This window comes from Marmota monax, unplaced genomic scaffold (genome assembly GCF_021218885.2).
Source record: "Marmota monax isolate L192 unplaced genomic scaffold, Marmota_monax_Labrador192_F-V1.1 WCK01_AAM20220418_F8-fsc00007, whole genome shotgun sequence".
NCBI lineage: Eukaryota > Metazoa > Chordata > Mammalia > Rodentia > Sciuridae > Marmota > Marmota monax.
In genome coordinates this window covers 4456883-4477492 of record NW_026692781.1, presented here as the reverse complement: position 1 = coordinate 4477492, position 20610 = coordinate 4456883, and the positions used below count along the sequence as shown (strand labels likewise).

General features: G+C 39.3%; 1 protein-coding gene across 2 annotated transcripts in view; it reads left to right on the top strand.

The window, feature by feature from the left end:
* Lrp2 (LDL receptor related protein 2) overlaps positions 1 to 20610 on the top strand; it is a 197621-nt gene that overhangs the window by 165261 nt on the left and 11750 nt on the right. For both annotated transcript variants that reach the window (XM_046447392.2, XM_046447391.2), the window contains exons 60-71: positions 1696 to 1812; positions 2349 to 2486; positions 4800 to 4922; positions 7189 to 7317; positions 10531 to 10662; positions 11596 to 11727; positions 13545 to 13688; positions 15046 to 15211; positions 16879 to 17007; positions 17988 to 18208; positions 18983 to 19159; positions 20444 to 20563. In XM_046447392.2, the coding sequence (XP_046303348.1) occupies positions 1696 to 1812; positions 2349 to 2486; positions 4800 to 4922; positions 7189 to 7317; positions 10531 to 10662; positions 11596 to 11727; positions 13545 to 13688; positions 15046 to 15211; positions 16879 to 17007; positions 17988 to 18208; positions 18983 to 19159; positions 20444 to 20563 (1728 nt within the window). The remainder of the gene's footprint in view (positions 1 to 1695; positions 1813 to 2348; positions 2487 to 4799; positions 4923 to 7188; positions 7318 to 10530; positions 10663 to 11595; positions 11728 to 13544; positions 13689 to 15045; positions 15212 to 16878; positions 17008 to 17987; positions 18209 to 18982; positions 19160 to 20443; positions 20564 to 20610) is intronic.

Below are 20610 nucleotides of genomic sequence, written 5' to 3'. Positions count from 1 at the left end.
GCATGTTATGAGAGATAGGGATCTAATTTCATTCTGCTATGTATAGATTTCCAGTTTTCCCAACACCATCTTTTGAAGAGGCTGTCTTTTATCCAATGTGTTTATGGCACCTTTGTCTAGTATTTATCCACATAAATTTTGTCTCTGTGTCTTCTATTCTGTACTCTTGGACTTCATGTCTGTTTAGGTGCCAATACCATGCCATGTTTGTTACTATAGTTCTGTAGTATAATTAAGGTTTGGTATTGTGATGCCTCCTGCTTCACTTCTCTTGCTAAGATAGTTTTGGCTATTCTGGGCCTCTTATTTTTTCCAAATGAATTTCATGACTGCTTTTTCTGTTTCTATGAAGGACATCACTGGAAACTTATTAGGAATTGCATAAAATCTGTGTAGTGGTTTTGGAGGTATGGCCTTTTTGACAATATCAATTCTGCTTATCTAAGAACATGGGAGATCTTTCCCTCTTCTAAAGTCTTCTTCAATTTCTTTCTTTAGAGTTCTTTAATTTTTATTGTAGAGATCTTTCACCTCTTTGTTAGATTGATTCCCCAATTTTTTTTGAGGCTATTGTGAATGAGATAGTTTTCCTAATTTTTTTTTTTTTTGAGGCTATTGTGAATGAGATAGTTGTTTCATCACTGATATATAGGAATGAAATTTATTTATGGGTGTTAATTTTATATCCTGCTAGTTTGCTGAATTCATTTTTGAGTTCTAGAAGTTTTCTAATGGAGTTCTTGGGGCTTCTAAATATAGAATCATGCCATTGGCAGATAGTGATAGTTTGAGTTCTTCTTTTCCTATTTGTATTCCTTTAATTTCATTCTTCTATCTAACTGCTGTGGCTAGAATTTCCAGGACTATGTTGAATAGAAGTGGTAAAAGAGGGCATCCCTGTTTTGTTCTAGATTTTAAGGGAATACTTTCATTTTTTTTTTCCATTTAGAATGATGTTAGCCTTGGGTTTAGCATACATAGCTTTTACAATATTGAGGTTTGTTCCTACTATCCCTATTTTTTTTAATGTGTTTTGACATGAATGGATGCTGTATTTTGTCATTCTTTTTCTGTATCTATTGATAAACATGTGATTCTTGTCTTTAAGTCTACTGATGTGATGAATTATGTTTATTGATTTCCATATGTTGAACCAACCTTGCATGCCTGGAATGAACCCCACTTGATCATGATGCATTAATATGAAGCCATTTTTAAGTCCCATTTTAGTTTAGACATCCCTTGGAGCAGACTTTAATTTACCTTGGTCTTATAAACACACATATACCACACACTGGTCTTCCTGGTATTCCACAGAAGCTCACCTTTGTGTAGAGGTCAGAGCATTGGGAGGAGAATCCTAAACACCAAGTAATTGCTACAGATTTTTATGGATTAAATGTTGGATCTGAGGAAAATCAGGGAACATTGAAAATTGGAGAATTCTGCTATCTGAGGAAAAGCTGAAGATCTGGAGATTAGTTAATAACGGGGAGATAGGTACTTCTGTCTCCCTGTTGAGTGGAGCAAGTGTGAGTTTGAGAGTTTACTCACCTGCCAGCCACAGCTGAGGGTGTGCTGTGCGCTGCTGTCAGGGCGTGGGTAGGAATGTGACGAAGCACTCATCACTTCCCATGTCCCTCATACTTGTTGAAAATGACAAGGCCTCCAGGAATGACATTCTTTTCTCCTCAGAGCTGAAGACCTGTCATCCTGAACATTTTCAGTGTGCCAGTGGACACTGTATTCCCAGCCAATTCAAATGTGATGGAAGAGCTGACTGTCTGGACGCCTCTGATGAGTCCACTTGCCGTAAGTGCCTGACACCTGTGGTTCTGCTCACCTGAGAATGTGCATCAGGTGGTTTAGACACCTGTTAGCTACTACTCCTTATTCAGGGACACTCAACCACTGAGCCAAATCCTCAGTGTTGTGTTTTATTTAGAGACAGGGTCTCACTGAGTTGCTTAGTGCCTCACTTTTGCTGAGGCTGGCTTTGAACTCTTAATCCTCCTGCCTCAGCCTCCCAAGCCACTGGGATTATAGGCATGCCCCACTGTGCCCGGCGATAATATCTTGAATAGAGAATATATTAAGTCATCTGTGCTCCCAAAGTGTGTCTCTATTATTAACTACTATACTAATAATTAATTAGATTAAAAACATTTCAGATAAAGAAAATTCAGGCAATGAGTAGACCAGTATAAAGAACTTGGGTTGAGTGTTCCAGGATGAATTAGGAAGAGCAGGATGTTACAGCAGAAGTGAGGGGGAAATAGCAGGAAAGTTTTCCCAAATGAATGAGTTCATTTATCTTATGATTTGAATGTGTCTCCCCGCACCTACAGCAACTCGCTTTCCCAATGGTACATACTGCCCAGCTGCCATGTTCGAATGCAAAAACCATGTTTGTATCCAGTCCTTCTGGACCTGTGACGGCAGTGACGACTGTGGCGATGGTTCTGATGAAGAACTTCACCTGTGCTGTAAGAGGGAGAAGAGTGGGCGGAGAGGAGGTGGTGGTGTCCGGCAGAAGCTGCTGTTCTTTACATGCAGTGTGTGATCTTGGGGGACAGTTTTGCATTTTTGAGGACTAGATGAATGATGGGTATTAGTGCAATGTCACTTGGTCTTCTTGCTTCAGTTCTGTAACCTGAGAACACTGGGCCAACATCCACGATTTTAAACGTTTTGTGGCCTTAGGAAACAATTTCTTCAGAAGAGATTTTACCAGGACACTCAGTGTGCCTGAATAGAGACAGGTCTGCTGTGTTTGAAGTCAGGAGGGGCAGGAGGGAGATTGTGACTGTTCTGCTCCATTCTAATTTTAGTGCCCCTTGAAATACTCACTCCAAATCCCTAGAGCTTCCTGGAGTACTTTAGAAACTTGTGAGACTTTGTCCTTTAAGTTACTTCCCTTTAACGTCATAATTCTAAGGCCATCAAATCCCTGTTGTTATATGATACACATTTATTTTTCAAACCAGTGAATTTCAGGTATGGGGCAGAATCAATGGGTGAAGACTGTCCTGGTCTCATATGTCCTGGCCTCAGCCTTGGCTCAGGCCTAATGAGGTGGAATCTCTAAGGATGGGGTGTTTTTTAAAGCTCCTTACCTTTTTAGTTTAGTCACTATTGGCTTTAATAAAATGAATGAAAATAGAAATTATTTCCACCAACTGGTCACATGCTTTGAATCATAGTAGAAAAGCTAGGACCTTAGTTCTCAAAGTGTCTTCCGTGGACTAGGAATGTCATTGTCACTTGGGAACATCTGAGAAATGCAAATTCACAAGTCCCACCAGCTGTGGGGCTGATAGTCTATGTATGCATGAACGAGACTTCCAAGTAATTCTGATACAAGCTAAAATTTATCAGTGCAGGAGAAGGGACCCCTAGAAACCTTCCTGCTGGAGTGCTCACGGAGCTAGCTGCCGGCCTGACTTGGCTACAGTTCACTTCTGAAGTTCATGTCACCTCTTCTACTCTTTCTTATAGTCATCGTGACTCATTTTTAGCCCAGAGCTTTGACTCTTGAAAATGGTATATCAGAGTATTTTCTTCCCTCAAGTACATGTCACAGTGGCATTCCAACACCTTTTTTTGGCCATCTCTTTCATTGTTAGAAGCTAGCTATTTCTTATTTTGTTTTTAACTTGGTGCTTCTTAACATATTAAGCCATATAAAGTTTTCAAGGAAGTCCTTAGCAAATAACTTCTTTTCATAAGCCAAAATGCTACAGCTAGTAAAATTATAGTTTGGATAGGTGGTGACACACCCATATTTTGACAATGATTAGCACTGCTCTAATGTTGCCTTAACTCTTCACAGCAAATAATTCTTGGAGATGGTTCTATTAATACTTCCAAGAACCAATCCTCAGATCTGACTATTTCCGCTCCCTGAACCCATCTTTTTACAAGTTTCTCCTCTTGATCTCTATGTGCGGTGTCAAGTCAGAAGGAAAATCAAATAGCCCAGGTCCTCTATGTGAAAGAAGATGCACATGTATACAGAGTTCACTGAATTTGTGGCATGGGCAGAGAAGATCATGTCCCTTGTATCCAACAAATGAGGAACCCGGGTACTACCCTTAGTTTCTTCACAGCCATGTAAGCAGTAGCTGGAGGTCTCAATCTGGACCATAAAATGAGTCAGGATTTCATGGTGAGATTCACCATTAAATTTAAGAAGTGAGGGAATTCAGCAAGGAACATCCATCACAGGGTTAAAACTTCGTGAAGACTTCATGCTCTAGAGACTCCATGAGAACAAGCAGAAGCCAGAAGGATTGAACAATGAATGGCCCCCACGCTACTGGGAAGAGAGCCCCATGTGGTCCCACTGGCCTCTCCAAACTCATGACCTCTGCTTCCTCCTCACTCTGCACTCCAGCCAGGAACCTTTATAAAGCTCCCCAAACCTGCCATGCTCCTCTCTGATTCAGAATCATCCTCTTAAGACCCTTCCTCCCTGTGCCATGTGACAGATCCCCCAGTAGGTGCTTCTCAGATATAACAGAACATTCAATGTGTGGAGAGCTGCTTTTCTGCTACACTGAAGTTCCATGAAGACAAGAGCCATGTCTTTCTGTCCCTCCATGTGTTTAGTGCTTGGTGCTGTGCCTTGGTGTGTGCTGGACACTCGAAATGTATTTGCTGATTGATTTAATCAAATGAGCAAATGAATGAACAAAGCAAACCTGTGCTGGTCCGGTGTGGCAGTTTTAGGTAATGACATTCTTTTTCTCCTCTTCACTTGCAATTTAATTTTTCCACCTTTTTCTTTTTTTTTTCAGTCAATGTTCCCTGTGAAACACCCCATCGTTTCCGGTGTGACAATAGTCGCTGCATTTATGCTCAACAACTGTGCAATGGTGTGGATGACTGTGGAGATGGAACCGATGAGAAAGAGGAGAACTGTAAGAAAAGGGAGAAGGAGACACTAAGGGCCCCCATCCCAGCAGGGACTGTGTGTCAGAGAGGCTGTTGCCAACATTGCAACATTCAGCTTTATAGGATATAATCAAATCCCAGAGTGGGGAAAAAAATGTAGTGGTAAACTAACTCTTCCCAAGGAGCAGAGTTTTAGGAGTTTTAGCTGCTGCTGTCCATCACAGTTAGGTGTCCTTCCTAAAATTATGCCACCAGGAGCTCATAGTCTTCATGGATGCCAAGGTAGGAGAAGAGAGAGAAATGGTGAGGGCATACAGGTTTTTGACTTCCCAGGTCTAGAAGTGACAGACATCACTTGAGCTCAGTTAATTGGTCAGAGCTAGTCACATGGCCCCAGTCTAACTGCAAAGGGCATTGAGAAATGCAGGGAAGCGTAGTGAGCATCAATTATTTCCATCACAATTTACTCTTGTGCCACAAAATATCCCTTTGGATACTCGAAATGCTTTTTTTCCCCCCTCACACACAGAACACGCTTCATCCGACCCTAAGTGACATAACTCATAGTCTCATTCAGTAACTGAAACCCAGGAGCTCTGGGTAATAGACCTTAGTGACTCCATTAATTCCAGAAGGGGTTCCTCTTGGTGTGGTGACCTAATACCCTAGTTTTACCTTTCACAGTAGATAGTGGTAGAACAGAGAAAGCATAGCAGAAATAGATGTTTCCATTGGAATGAATGAATTAATGACTCCTTGAAATCACCTGTCTGTAGCAGTTCTGAAATACTGGAACTCTGAAATGATATGTGCATGTCATGGGTGACACCTGATCTGTGTCCTGAGGAATTAGCAGTAGCACTGCTTTCACTCTCAAAAGTGAAATTTTTAACAATGATCAACATATTTTAACAACAATCAACACTGCTTCTAATGTAGGGAAGCATATATTTATTTGCAATGGAGAGTACACAATAGTGGTACTCTCCGCAGATACTGGGAAAGGCCCCTACAGGTCTTGGAGCTGCTCTGGGAGAGGAGCTCCTATGCCCATTGTTTCTTAATGTTCTCATTCTACCTTTTATCAGTTTTCCTTGTCCATTTTCCTCTTCTAATAAAGAAGGAAGGGGGAATATGCCCTCCTTAGGGACAGTACAGTTTTCTAAACCTGCTTCTTACATGTAGAATGTTGGGGGTTCAAGAGTGTTTTTTAAAATCTCAGTCAGTCATATTATTTTAGTTTACTTGATCATCAGTATCTCTCTAGGAACTATCAGGCATTTGAACTCGTTGCTTCTGGTCAGTTCTAAAATTTAATGATCTCACCCAGTGTGCCTTTTGAGACCTTGCTCTTAAATCTGCCTTTTTTCTCTGCATGCTTTCTGTTACATACCTCTATATCAACTGATGGTCACTTATACTCAGGCCATCTAAAAAAAATAGATGGGCAGTCATTTTATCCATCTAAGATGTTTTACTGGGCCTTTGTGTCTCAAAACCTTTTAAACATCAGACTTTTAATTAACTTTCCCACACTGCAAATTTCTGGGCTTAATTTCCTTTCATTTCTGCTTACTAATCAGCCAATTTCCCCCTGAGCTTCTCTCTTTCTTTATACTACCTGGTCAAATTTAGGTAATTGCAACCAGTGCACATTGCTAACATTCTGTCTTCTCATCTCTCTTCTTAGATCCTCAAGTTCAGTAAACATGCAAGCTTCCTTCCAGATCTTCTGTGGTATACCCTTCCTGCATGCTTTGCCATTGCAGAACATTCATCTCCATCTTTTCTGCCTCCAATATCAGTTTCCTCATTGCTTGCCTTCTGACTGTTAAGCCAATGTCAGATATTTTAGGTTTTTGCTTTGGAAATACTCTTCTCTCATCACTCTGCCGTAGCTGCTGCAGCCAACAAATCTCAAAGTCTCAGTGGTGGAACATAACAGAGACTTCCTTCTCATTCATGGGAAGGCCAGTGTGGTTTGTACAGCTCTCCACCCTTTGTTTTGCCACCTGTCACATGGCTTCCAAGATTGCTGCAGGAGCGTAAGAGACAGAGGAGGTCCATGGGCTTTTAATTGCTTCTGCTCAAAGGTGACACATGTTACTGCCAACTTACTTACCACTGGCTAGAACTACTCCCATGGACATGGTCCCAAACTGGATGAAAGGAAGACTGGAAAATGTAGGGAAGCATGTATTTATTTGGTGAGCAATAACTGTCTCTACCAGAGGGAAGCATCTTGTTTCACAGAAGAAGATGTTTTAACTTTAACTTGTTTTTAAATTACAGGCAGAAAACCAACCCCTAAACCTTGTACAGAAAATGAATTTAAGTGCAGCAATGGAAATTGTATTTCACAGCAGTATGTATGTGATGATGTTGATGACTGTGGTGACCGTTCAGATGAAACAGGCTGCAGTAAGTTAACACTTATTTTTGTGCTTCATTGTGGTAACTTAAGTTCACATAATTAGAACATATAATAGCATAAATGGATGATAACCACATACTTCTCTTGAATTTACATTGTGCTCTAACCTGTGATCAAGCTCACAGCTACCTGTTATTGAGTATTTATCCTATACCAAGGCTTTATGCTAAATATCCTATGTGGGTTGGGTGCAGTGGGTCATGCCTATAATCTCAGTGGCTTGTGAGGCTGAGGCAGGAGTATTGTTGATTTCAAAGCCAGCATCAGCAACCCAGGGAAGTACTAAGCAACTCAGCAAGACTCTGTCTCTAAATAAAATATAAGAAAGGGCTGGGGATGTGGCTCAGTATTTAAAAGCCTATAGGTTCAATCCCTGGTACGATAAACAAACAAACAAACAGATAAATATCCTACATGGTTATCTCCCTTTCATCCTTTTAAGACTCTTACGAGTTGGGTATTATCCATCGCCCCCGCTTTTTTCCAGTATTGGGTATTAAACTCAAGGCCTCACTCATTCTAGGTATACTCCCTACTACTGAGCTACCTTCCCAGCCTATTATTCCCTTTTTAAAAATATACAAATGAAGAAACTAGCTTAGACATTATATAAATTGGCCAGGTCTCACTGTTATTAAGAGATTGTGTCAAGATTTGAACTCAGTTCAATCTAACTTCAGGGCACAGTTAGGATGAAGTTATAGGAAAATCCTCAAATTTGAGGAGGAAGCCCACAATTCCATGCAATTTCTGATTTTTCTGAGGACTCTTGGTGAACACTTGACCCAGAACATTTGCATCCTGGGAACCCTAATCATATTATAGATATTAGAGCTGGGAGAAGATTATAAAGTCTATACACATGAGACCTAGAGAGGTTGTGTGGCTTGTTCAAGGATATCTGAGCTAATAATAATTGTTGTGCATTTAGTAATGTGGATGAGACATGACTACCAAACCTGCAGACATTTGGAAGATAATAGGGACTAATGCTATGAACAACTGTGGCATCGAGCTAGGCTGCTTATGAATAGCCAAATTCTTAGACAAAAGACAGGAATACAAGTCAGAGAGTGGCTCAAGACGAAATAAAGTATGAATAAATATGTTTAGCAATGTGTAGTTGTTATAAGATCAGAATGGATCTTTATTGTAAAGCTTTTGTGAATATGGCGTGGAGTGTGTACTTCTGTATTCCATCAGATGCCATTGTGTTTTTTCTTTGGGAAGGGGGTGGTACTAGGGAGTCATTGTACTTTGTGGTTATTTTTCTTTTCTTGAAATTCGGTGGTTTTAGTCTATTTAAACTATATAAACTATTATAGTTATTGTACCCTAAGGGACCCTGAAATGTGGTTAAAGATCCTCTCATTGGATACTATGGAGGACAGAAATATAAATCTATTGGGATTTGAAAGAACTGAACCAGGAGATTCCACAGTTCCTTTGGCTAAAATATTTAGAAGCCTGTGACCAACAGGCAGGTGGATGCAACTTGACTCCTTTATGGAGATAAATACCATGCCCCACTCCTTTATCTTTGTTCGTCTTTGTCAGACTGAGGTTTGGGGGTAGATGGAGACTGAGGATGAAAGAAGCACACTGATAAGAATGACAAGGATGAAAGCCAGATGCCAGGGACAGACATTGGCAGAGACAGCACCATGGGCAACAGGGAGCAATGAAGTGCTTGGATAGAGTCAGAACTATGAAAAGCCTATCTGGGAGCATCTGGACCCAGAATGGCAGGGACCACATGAGTTATTCATATAGGCTCTATGAAAATAAAGTGTTGGTTGATTTAACTACAAAGGTTGTAAAATCTAGAAAACACATTAATAATTAAGAGTAGGGTCTGGGGTGAGGCTCAGTGGTAGAGCATGTGCTTAGCATGTGCAAGGCCCTGGGTTCAGTATAAAAAAAAAAAAGAAAAGAATTTGAATCCCATTACTAAGAGAGAACTATTCTGAAAGTCTTGTAAACTTTTGCTATCTTTTTTTTTTGCACATATATGTGCACATAATTTTTTTGATATTGAACAAATTTAAAGAATATTCTATATTAAATAGTTTTACAATCTTTTTCTCCATTTTATTATAGATATTTCCTATGTCAGAGTATCATTTGAAGCCTTGACTTTTAATGACTGCATAACAATCAATCATGTAAATAATCATAACTCATTGCTTCTAAGATGTATACTTATTTTTATATTTTAACATCTCTGAAACCAAGGTGCATCTTACAGTTGATAACATGCCATAGTGTAAGTTCCAGACTTCTTCTATTTTAATGTTGCATAAAATAATGGTGCATCATCAGTGGTATCTTAGATTTGATAAAATACACTATAACATAATTTATTCCCTACTGTTGAATAGATATTTGAGTTGTTTTCAACATTTTCTTCCTGTAATGTTATGATCCTTAAATACAATTCTTGTTTTATTTCTTCATGGGGGAGAGTTCATTAATGTGAAATAACAGGGTAAAAGAGTAAAATATCTTTACTTTTATTTATTTATTTTATGCTATAGTGCTGAAGGGTCAGCCTTGCACACACTAGGCAAGCCCTCTACTTCTAAGCTACATCCCACTCCAGTATGAATATTTTTTAAAACCTTGAGATATATATATATATATATATATATATATATATATATATATATATATATATAGATAGACATGCTATTATATGACATGACTATGCATTTTATTTTTTCCCTGGCCAACACTTGATATGTGTATAATGAATTGATCAATATTTGGCAAACTATAGTCTTAAAACTATACAATTTCCCCTTATTTATAGTTTTGTTCTAATTTGAATCAGTGTTGTCTGTCTGTCTATCTAGATACAGGATGTTATCTAGTATAGGATGAGAGATAGCAGAGTAGGTGGTGATAGTTGCAAAGTCCCTGGCTTCATAGTTTTGGAGTCCAGAATTGGGTGCTCTGAGGGTGAGCCTGGCAGAGCCATATGAAACAGGAAAATCACCTCCAGTCTGTAACTTTACATACATTTGTGTGAATGGCCTTCAGGCTGTTCCCAGAAATTAGAATAAAAATGCACCCTGACCTCTGGAGGCTTCTGGAAAGGGATCCTCTCAAGATGCTTTACAGCTCTTCCCTCTGATACAACACTCGACTGTTCGTTTGGCTTGTGCTTTCCATTTGCCATGCTGGATTTCATTTTTCAGATATGGGAAAAGAAAGAACATGTGCTGAAAATCTATGTGAACAGAATTGTACCCAGTTAAGTGAAGGAGGATTTATCTGCTCCTGTAGAACTGGATTCAAAGCTGGTATTTTGGACAGAAACTCCTGTCAAGGTAGAGTATATTTCCTTCAGTCCTTATTAAGAAACTCTCATACTTTTTTTTTAAATGTCTCTCTGGCTATTACCTTTTATTAAACCACTATTTTATTCTCTTCATGGGGCTAAACTCATGGTTTTGGGGCATCAAAATACTCAAGAATGCCAATTGTTTTTCTTCCCTGCATGCCTAGCAAAATGCCTAGCAACTAGTGTGTGCACAAAATATCTGTGAAATTGTGGTGAATAGTGAAGACCTTGGTGATGGTGGCTATTTATTGTCTCAGTGTATGATCAATTAAAGACAATCACCAGGCTTACTATCTTTATCTTGAGTCCAACAACACGTATTTATTACATACCTGTGTAGGTGATGCATGAATGAGGTATAGAGTCGGAAAGAAGCATATCAAGAATATCAGTGATGAGTCTGATTCTAGGTGTCTTTTATTATGTGAATTTGCTGTGTCTAATTTATGTGTCATACTTAGATGATTGTAAGAGTTCTTTTGCACGCTTAAGAACTCAATTGAGAAAGCAAATCGATGACTGTTGTTCCTGAAACAAGTTGGCTGAAGGGAAGTGATACCAAAAATAACACTACAAATGCTTTCTGAGTGAAGAATTGCTCTGTTTTGTATGAAGTCACACGGCTTCAATTAAACCCTATCTCCATTGCTGATGAGCTTTGGGACTTTGGGCTTAATGATAGTCCATACTTCATACAGGTTTTGTTTTTTAAAAAATATATGAAATTAGTAAAAAAAAAAAAAAAACATGAGAAACAGCATCTGAACCTTAATAAGTGCTCCTCAAATGTATCATTGTTTATTTTCATCTGCACTCTTCTTGATTCTTGTTGCCTGTGAATATGAATTTGAACAAAAACAGGGTCTCTAAGGAATGGGTGGGAACAGATGTTGCATATTTGGTTTTATTTTGCCTGCAGACATCAACGAATGTGAGCAATTTGGGGTCTGTCCCCAGAACTGTCAAAATACCAAGGGAAGTTATGAGTGTTTCTGTGCAGACGGCTTCAGGTCAATGAGTGCCCGCTACGGAGAACGGTGTGCAGCTGACGGTATGCTGGGCTCAAGTCGCATCTGACAACGTTAGGGGGAAGCAAATGCCAATGAGCACCCCATACCAGGAGATGAACTCTCAGTCTTCCTGTTAACTGACCAGATACTTTTCTTCCAATACCTTCCCAGTTTCTGTCCTCCACTTCTCTCTGTCAGTTTGAAATGCTAACCACAATCTCCCACCAATACATAGGATTAAAGCAAGAGTCAGGTATTTTTTATAATTCTGGGTTTGGCCTCTTGTCTACCTTAATATAAATATTTCAAAAACTGGACAAGATATTACCCTCCAGAAGATTCCACTGCAGCAAGAGCTTACAGGAGGGATCGTCACCAATAGAAGGTACCTGAGGAGGCCCTTGAGCTGCCACTCTAACAAGGTCAGGGTCTGAGGCCGTGTAATCCAAGATGGGCACAAAAAACATTGAACTGGGGCAGGTGGGGCAAGTCAGAGACACTCTGCTGCCCTTCCCTTTGTTATTGTTCATGGACTTTTAGCAACAGACAGGAGGAGTCTGGTGCATTCATAACACAGTCATTAGTTTATATTTTAGATTAATTATATTTAGCATTAGGCTAAATTATATTTAGATTCAGGCCAAGTGAAAAGCAGTAATATGTACCAGACAGCAAAGACAAAAGAGAAGGAATATAAGTCAGAGGTTTTATACATGAAATTTCACAGGCCTGCTCTAAATCCCAGTTAAGGAATATGTGGCTTTATTTTAAATTTAAAACTTTTATTAGAGTTTAAGAAAATTGTCCTTTCATTTTGTTAATGTTGGGCAAATTTATATGAATACTATATATTCATATAAATTGGGCTTTTAAAGCATATGTTTGACTTAAACAGGACAAATACTTAAGTATTTTATCCTCCAAACATTTTTGACAGTGAATGAAAACCAGAGTGATGGCATTTGAACAGTTGGTCTGGTAATTAAGCAGCAAACTTTAAGCTGTTTAAATCTTTTAACTAAGGAGATGATTAAAATACATTAGAATATTCATACAAAGCATAATGTCAAGATGGAGGAAATATATAAAATGAACTTTTAGAAGTTACTTAAATTGTATTTGATTGACATTATGCGAGTAGATTAAATTTTTAAAATTCTAGAAAAGCTTCTTGGGATGAATCATCATTGAAAGCTGCTGTAGGTAATTTTTTTTTTAAATAAAAAACAAGCTGCTGCTTTTTTTCTCACTAGCTAGGAGCTAAATTGGGTCATAGAGATGATTACCTGCTAAAAGAATCATAAAATCTGTCAGTAAAGAGTGAGGAACAAGAACTTCCTGGTAAACTTTTGGTGAGGCTGTGAATGTTATTTCCCTTTTGTGAGAATGAATGTCTATAATCTTGTCTGTTTTAATGTCAGCAAATAAAGAAAATAATTCAATGAAAATGAAGGCTCTCCATAGCAGTTTCAGCCTCGCTTTGCTCTAAACTGTCACCAAGGACACAGAATAAGGAAATGATAATATGGCTAAGCAGAGATATTGTCCACAGTCATGGATTTTGGAACTCAGTTGTATGGTCAGCTTTATTGATTAACAGAGATGGTCAGATTCCTATAAAAATTCATGGCTTTTTCCCCCTTATTTATTTTATTTGTTCTTTTTAGATACATAGTGTATATTGACATGTTAGACATACATGGAGCATAACATTCTAATTAGGATCTTATTCTTGCAGTTGTACATCATGTTTTTTAAAGGGAGGCAGGAATACCTGCTATGCATCTTATATCCTACTTTATATTTTAACAGTTCAGGTTGAATTCAAACCGATAAAGTAGTCTCTTTTTGTTTCCAGGTGACCCTCCATTGTTGCTCCTGCCTGAGAATGTTCGAATTCGAAAATACAATATGTCATCTGAGAAGTTCTCAGAGTACCTTGAAGAGGAGGAACGTATCCAAACTCTTGATTATGACTGGGATCCCGAGGGCATAGACCTCAGTGAGTATGAACTTTGGCATCTGTCATTGATAATAAAATGACTTTATTAATATTTAGATGTTGAATTGGGGGGAATTTGTTTTTTTACAAGGGGATTTTGTTTCCCCCATGGAAGAAAGCTCCTGAAGCCTTACAGTGGACTTGAGTTCCTGCCAACTTCTCCCAACTTTGCTTCAAACCTTCTCCCAACATCTTATCTTTACTTGTACAACTCCCATTCTTCCCTACCATTGTACACTTGGGAAATTTCTACTCAGACCTCAAAGTCCCAATGTCATGTCCTCTGGGACATCTGTAATGTAATTGTGTAATGCACCCATGAGCCTGCAGCATTGTATACACACTTCTACCAAAGCACATGTGACATTGAGCTGTATAGCTAGTGGTACACAGATTTTTCTCCCTACGCACTAAACATGTGCTCTCTGGAGACAGAGATCTCATTCATTTCTATATGCCTAGTACCTGACCTAATATCTGGCACAGTGCATGTGGTGGGTGCTCTAAAAGCTTAGTTGGGTGCAGGGAAAAAGTATAAAGCCTATAATTGGGCCTCTTGGGGCTATATGGAAAGTAGTAGTGGGTAAAAGTCAGAAAACTGGTGTTCTGTACCTATAGCTCATCTTCTCTCCTTGTTTGCCTCGTATACTACATTTATAACCTTAAGCGATTGTAACCATTTTCTGTATCTCAATGTTTTATATGTAAAATGAAAGTAGTCATCTTATTCTTCCTACCTACCTCTGAGAGTTATTTTGGAAGTTGAATTACATAATTCATATGAAATGCTTTGAAAAATATCAGTAACTACATCAATGAAAGATTTATTATTGTTGTATTTCCTCCACATGTATTCATGCAAAAAATAAACTTTTCAAGAAAGATGTGTATCTAGGAAAGCAGCAGATGCCCAATATATGCTTTAAAACTCAGTCTCCCTGTGCTTTTAACCTACTTGCTGTATATTGTCCTTTCATCTGTACATAAAAAAGGACATCTCATCTACCTGTCTCTTCTATTGCCACTGATTCTGCATATGAATTTTTTTTAATACATTCTACTTTGGAAACTAGACCTGAGAGCAAATAGGCTCTTGATCAATATTTTAATGAGTTACCTTCAAATAGAGATGACTAAGAAAATATTAATAAGTTGTCAGTTGAAATATTTGTAGCAAATAGCTCAAGTATGATAGGTTTGAGGTTTGATCATATTGTTGTAATTGAATTATTAGTATCATAAAAACAAAGGGGAAGTAGAGATCTTAATAGATGAGTAGCAGTTCACTTGATTAGACCCCATTTCCTCCCTTACTTGATGTTCTTAAAATGAAACTGGCATGTGTCTTCTTTTGTAGGTGTTGTGTATTATACTGTACTGGCACAGGGCTCTGAGTTTGGTGCTATCAAACGTGCCTACATCCCCAACTTTGAATCTGGCAGCAATAACCCCGTTCAGGAAGTTGACCTGGGCCTGAAATACGTAATGCAGCCAGATGGACTAGCAGTGGACTGGGTTGGAAGGTAAATTTGCCACACATCTCCTTCTTGCTTGTTCTGTCTTCCTGGCTAGAGCTCTCTGCTGCTCACGTTGGCATGTGACTCAGCTGGGCCCAGGTATGGATGTGCTCAGCTGTTGGTGTCACTGGGCAATGCCTGGGCTTGCCTTTGGCCTGGCAACCTCCTCTGCTTACCCTAGTGTGTCATGTAAACATCACCCTTTCCTGTTTTCTATGGGTGTCATGAGAAGGTTTGAGAAAGCACCCAGATCAAGATTCTGTATTCTATCGGGTAGAGCTTTCTTGCAGACAGAGTTCTGGATTCCATAACTGACTTTCAGTTATGGCAGCACTGTATATTTTGTGAAGCAAGGGAACAGCCTCACAATTCTCCAAGCAAAGCAATTGAGATTAAACTGTTTTCTCTCTGGTAATTACTTTGGGGAGGAACAAACCACATCTTGTGTTGTAGCAGGCTAGCTCTCTGGAACTGATTGAGAATTTGACTTTCCCGCTTCATCTTTGGCTTTTGAGTTAATGGAGGCATCTGCTCTGTTCTTTTCTTTTAGACCTTACAGAACCATCTGGCTCTAGTATCCTTTCTAGGGACCAGAACCACACATTTTGGATTATCCCTAAGTCAGAACCCTCAGGAAGATGCATGGGATGCAAACCAGGGCGAGAAAGTTATTCAGCTCCTTCTTCAAGGAGGAGGCTGGCACTCAAGTGACATTGGGGAAAGTAATTACATGCAAAAGAACTCAAGCATTCATAGCATCAGCATCCCCTGTGTCCTTCAAAATGAACTCATAATGGAGAGATGTTGGAGAGGAAAGCCTCAGCAGCTCACTGCCCTCCTGGAGAATGGAGACTCATTTGCAGTGTAAATTCATTCTCACCTTTTAACAAACCCTTCTGGGGCTCTTGGAAGACTTGAGCTTCTCTGAAGAAGTTAATTGGGTCCCCACTGTGCCCGCAGGCTTCCACGAGACTCACTTCAACATTTTTCTGTCAGAAAATGGGGCCTCAGAGAACTATTAGTGGAGTCAGAAGCTTGAAACTCTAGACATTTAACACTTCCTTTGGAAAACCAACCAGGCAATGGCAGATCCTCTTGTTTGAAGTGTTACCCGTTTCTCAGCCTTAATGGATGAGGGAATTAAGAAATCCTGGCAGCTCTTTCTGCTTGTAAGCTACAGAGACCTGCAGGCTTAGAAGTGGAAATAAGGTCAGAGTGGCCTTGCTGACTTGGTTATTTTGAATGCTGATTCCACTCATCTGATACCAGATTCCTATTGATTCCAGTGGGGGCTCTTTGCTGAGGAGGAAATAGACTCTTGGGCAGCCAGGCTTATGCCTTATAAGTTCTACCTGAAACACATGTCTCATAAAAATGCCTGATAAGAGACCAGCCCAACTGCGGCATCCACCTCTATTACCAATCCTCGCTGATTCAGCTGCTTTGGCTGATTATTCTTCCATATGTAACTTTCCAAAGATGTTCCCTTGTCTGGAAAGATTAGGGTGTTCCTGAGAGAGGGGCGCTGTGCTCTGATTACAGGTATCTCAGTATCTCAGTAGCTGTTTTGTTGACCAGAGCTGCCAAACTGAATTTTCTCATCTTAAAACCTCTCCCCCAGAAATATTCAGTCTAGATGTTTCCATTGTTTAACTTTGTCCCTCTGAACTTAGGCATATTTACTGGTCTGATGCCAAGAACCAACGAATTGAGGTGGCGAAGCTTGATGGAAGGTACAGAAAGTGGCTGATTTCCACTCAGTTGGACCAACCAGCTGCGATCGTTGTGAATCCCAAACTAGGGTGAGTCCTTGAAGGAATCTTCTATGATTGGGATAATCTCCACTGGGTTTCCATGTCCTCTGATATTTTAGAATGGAATTTATGACTGTTTAAAGAATTATAATATGCCCTGGGATCATATAGGATCATATAGGACCAATAATTTCTGACGGGGAAATTCCTTGGAGAACATTCCTGAGAACCTTTCCGGTTACACAAATTCCTTGACTGAACTTTAAAATTCTTTGCATATTGGGTTCTTTACTTCTTTAAGCAAAGGCTTAATCAGAGTTGTTTTTCCTTTCATAAGAGTAACTCACTTATTGAAATTCAACTAGGGATTTGGTTATATTTCATTGGGTAGAATTAAACATTTATTTCCCAAATATGCAAGTACATCAAATAACATATGTATAAATATGTACTATTGATTTATAGAAATGTTCCAATTTGTGGTTTATCATCTCATCATGAGAACTAGTTTTGTCATTTTTCTCTGCATTTCACATTTAGGACTAGATAAATTGGTATTTACTTATTTAATTTGGCTTCAGAGTAGTAACTTAAAAAAATTTTTTTTTGAGTAGCCCCAAACACTTCTATTTGGACAAGACCAGTATGACCCTTTGTAGTGCCGGTAATTGTACCTAAAGTACTACAAACTATCCTGACTTTCATTTTTTTACATTTCATGTTAAATAACGCCCATAGAAACTTAGCAATGACACTTAAAAAATGCTTGCCTGATAAGATTAAACTGTAATGTGGACCTAACCTCAATATTAGTCCTTCCTTCTTGTATCTTACATATATAATATCTTAAGAGCAAAGAAAAGCTCCTTATCTACTGAAGCTCCTTATATACTGAAGAGTATAAAAATATTTTCACTTAGCACCCAGGTCTCTGTGAAAGACTGTGCTTTGTTGGTACTATTCCACTCTCCGTGCTAGTGGGGAAACCACTAGGGAAGAAGCTACAATGAAGAATACTTCTGTTATAGGCTCATGTACTGGACTGACCAGGGGAAAGAATCTAAAATCGAGTCTGCCTGGATGAATGGGGAGCATCGCAGCATCCTGGTTTCCGAGGATCTCGGTTGGCCAACTGGCCTTTCTATTGACTATCTGAACAATGACCGGATCTACTGGAGTGACTCCAAGGAGGACGTCATTGAAACCATAAACTATGATGGAACTGATAGGAGAACCATTATAAATACAGGTTAGAAATCAGTTAGATTTAATACATAAAATAATTAACATATTTCTAGTCTCTTTGCCCATTTTCTCAAGAAGGAACCTTGTTCTTAGGAAATGGTTTCCATAATTCTGCCCATCAACTCCCAGCTGCTAAATTAAATGCAAATGAATCAACTAGCAGTAATTTAATTACTGCTAGTTGATTCATTTGCATTTAATTACTTTTTTGCTCCTTTTACAGAATTTTAAGAAATGCCTCTCAGGTGTAGATATTGTAATAATTGAAATTTCTATCATATACCCATATCAATCCATGTCTGATCGCTTCTAGACTTACTCGTGTGTGTTATGCGAGATTGTTTCATTGTTCATGACTGGAAACATCTAGGGAAAAAAAAGGAGCATTTTGTTTTCTTGTCCAGACTCTGCAGAGTTGCAGTGGTCCAGTACATATCACATTTTCCCTATCTGACCAATGGTGTCTTATGTTCAAAGGAAAACCTGAAATCTCTGCTCTACAAATTGTTTTCCAAAGATGAAACCAAATCAGCAATTTGAATGTGAGCTAGTGCCCTGTAATTGGTGTCAGGCAGCATGCATTAATCTCATGTAATTTCTGTCACCTTGATCTCCCAGTGCAGCACTTTCATGGTCACATGTGCAGAAAATATGCCTGAATGTTCCTGGAGTTTCCAGGCATTTGGGATTAATTCAGTCTGAATATCATCAGATATGCACTGGGATCTTATCTTTTTAATACCCTGTTTTGTTTTTCTGCCATTGCTATCATAAGCAGCATTGAAGCCTTACAGTCTGGACATCTTTGAAGATCAGCTATACTGGGTATCTAAGGATAAAGGAGAAGTGTGGAAACAAAATAAATTTGGGAAAGGCCAGAAAGAGAAAATGCTGGTGGTGAACCCTTGGCTCACTCAAGTACGGATCTTTCATCAACTGAGATACAATCGGTCAGGTAATCACCAACCATGGAATAAAATGCTCTTTATTATCTGGAAGTCTCATTTCAAAAGAATGGCTATAGTATTGGCAAGGGGCAGTGGGTAAGAATAGGCTGCTCTCTTGGTGCATTAAAGAGGTTATGTGGGGGTATGGTAGGAAGATGAACCATTTTGACAAAAGAAAGAATATTGGAGGTCAAATGAAATCATACAAACCACCAGCATTAAAAAAAAAAAAAAACATAGTCAATGTAAAAATATTTCAGTCCTCCTTGTTTGGCATTGTGGATATGTACTTCTGGGCCATAGAATCCAGTAGACATCAGACCCCTGCTAAGTTGAATGAAGAAGTCACAAAATGGATTTCACGAATATCAGTTTGAACCACTCTCCAAGTGGTCAGGCCACACTGCTCAGATTCTTGAGTCTTAGTTCAAAATTGTCAGTCACGTGAATTTCTACCTTCTCCCCTCTTTTTTGGCTTCTTAGCTCTGGGTCCTACCTCCTCAGGTTAACTGTGTTATGGTTCATTTTTCAGCATTGTGTAGTGCAAGATGAAGGGGAGAGGAAAGTTTTGAGATGAGAAAAGGAAATAAATAGCTTGTAGTAAGTTCCTCACTTCTGGTTCTCTCCTTACTAACAGAAATGATAAGTTTAATTCTCTCCAACTCAAAGCTCAGATCTGCAAGATCTGAGACCTTGCAAGATCTGGCTCAGTAGTTAGTATGCCTAGTTCAGGTTGAATTCTGACAGGGCACTTCCTTTGATCCTTGTATGTGAGTCAGTGGGGAAGCCAAGATTCTTGCATTTATTTAGTGAACTGAGACCAGAAGAAAATTCTTCCTGGAGGTTTGGGATGGGAATCTCATCCAGTGTATGCCTTGGATAGACTGTATATCATGACCTGCCCAGATCTGGGTAAAAACAAATCTGGGTGTAATCCTGGGGTCTTGTTGGTCTTCTGAACCATCTCAAATTGCTTAGCACTAGTTACATTTGGAGGTTTGACCAACAGATACCCACTTTCCAAACCTACTAGGCCAATAGAGGAGATAAGTAGTACCAAAAGACAATGCAAGTGATACAGAGATGGGATGGAGGACACGTGGCGGGGGGTTCTGTGCCACTTTGGTGGGGTGGCAAGGATGAAAGTGTGAATGAAGGTGAGTTTCCAGGTAATACATAATGGTCTAGAGATGTTGGGAAGCTGTAGGACCACACCCAGCATCTGGACACACCTTTGGTGGAGTATTCATTCTCCTATCAGGACCTAACTGCCTTTCTCATCTGCTTTCCAGTGTCGAACCCTTGCAAACAGATCTGCAGCCACCTCTGTCTACTGAGACCTGGAGGATACAGCTGTGCCTGTCCCCAAGGGTCCAACTTTATAACAGGGAGCAACACTATGTGTGATGCAGGTAGGGACACCCTCTGGGCAGCCTAAGAATCCCTGTGTGCTGTGTCC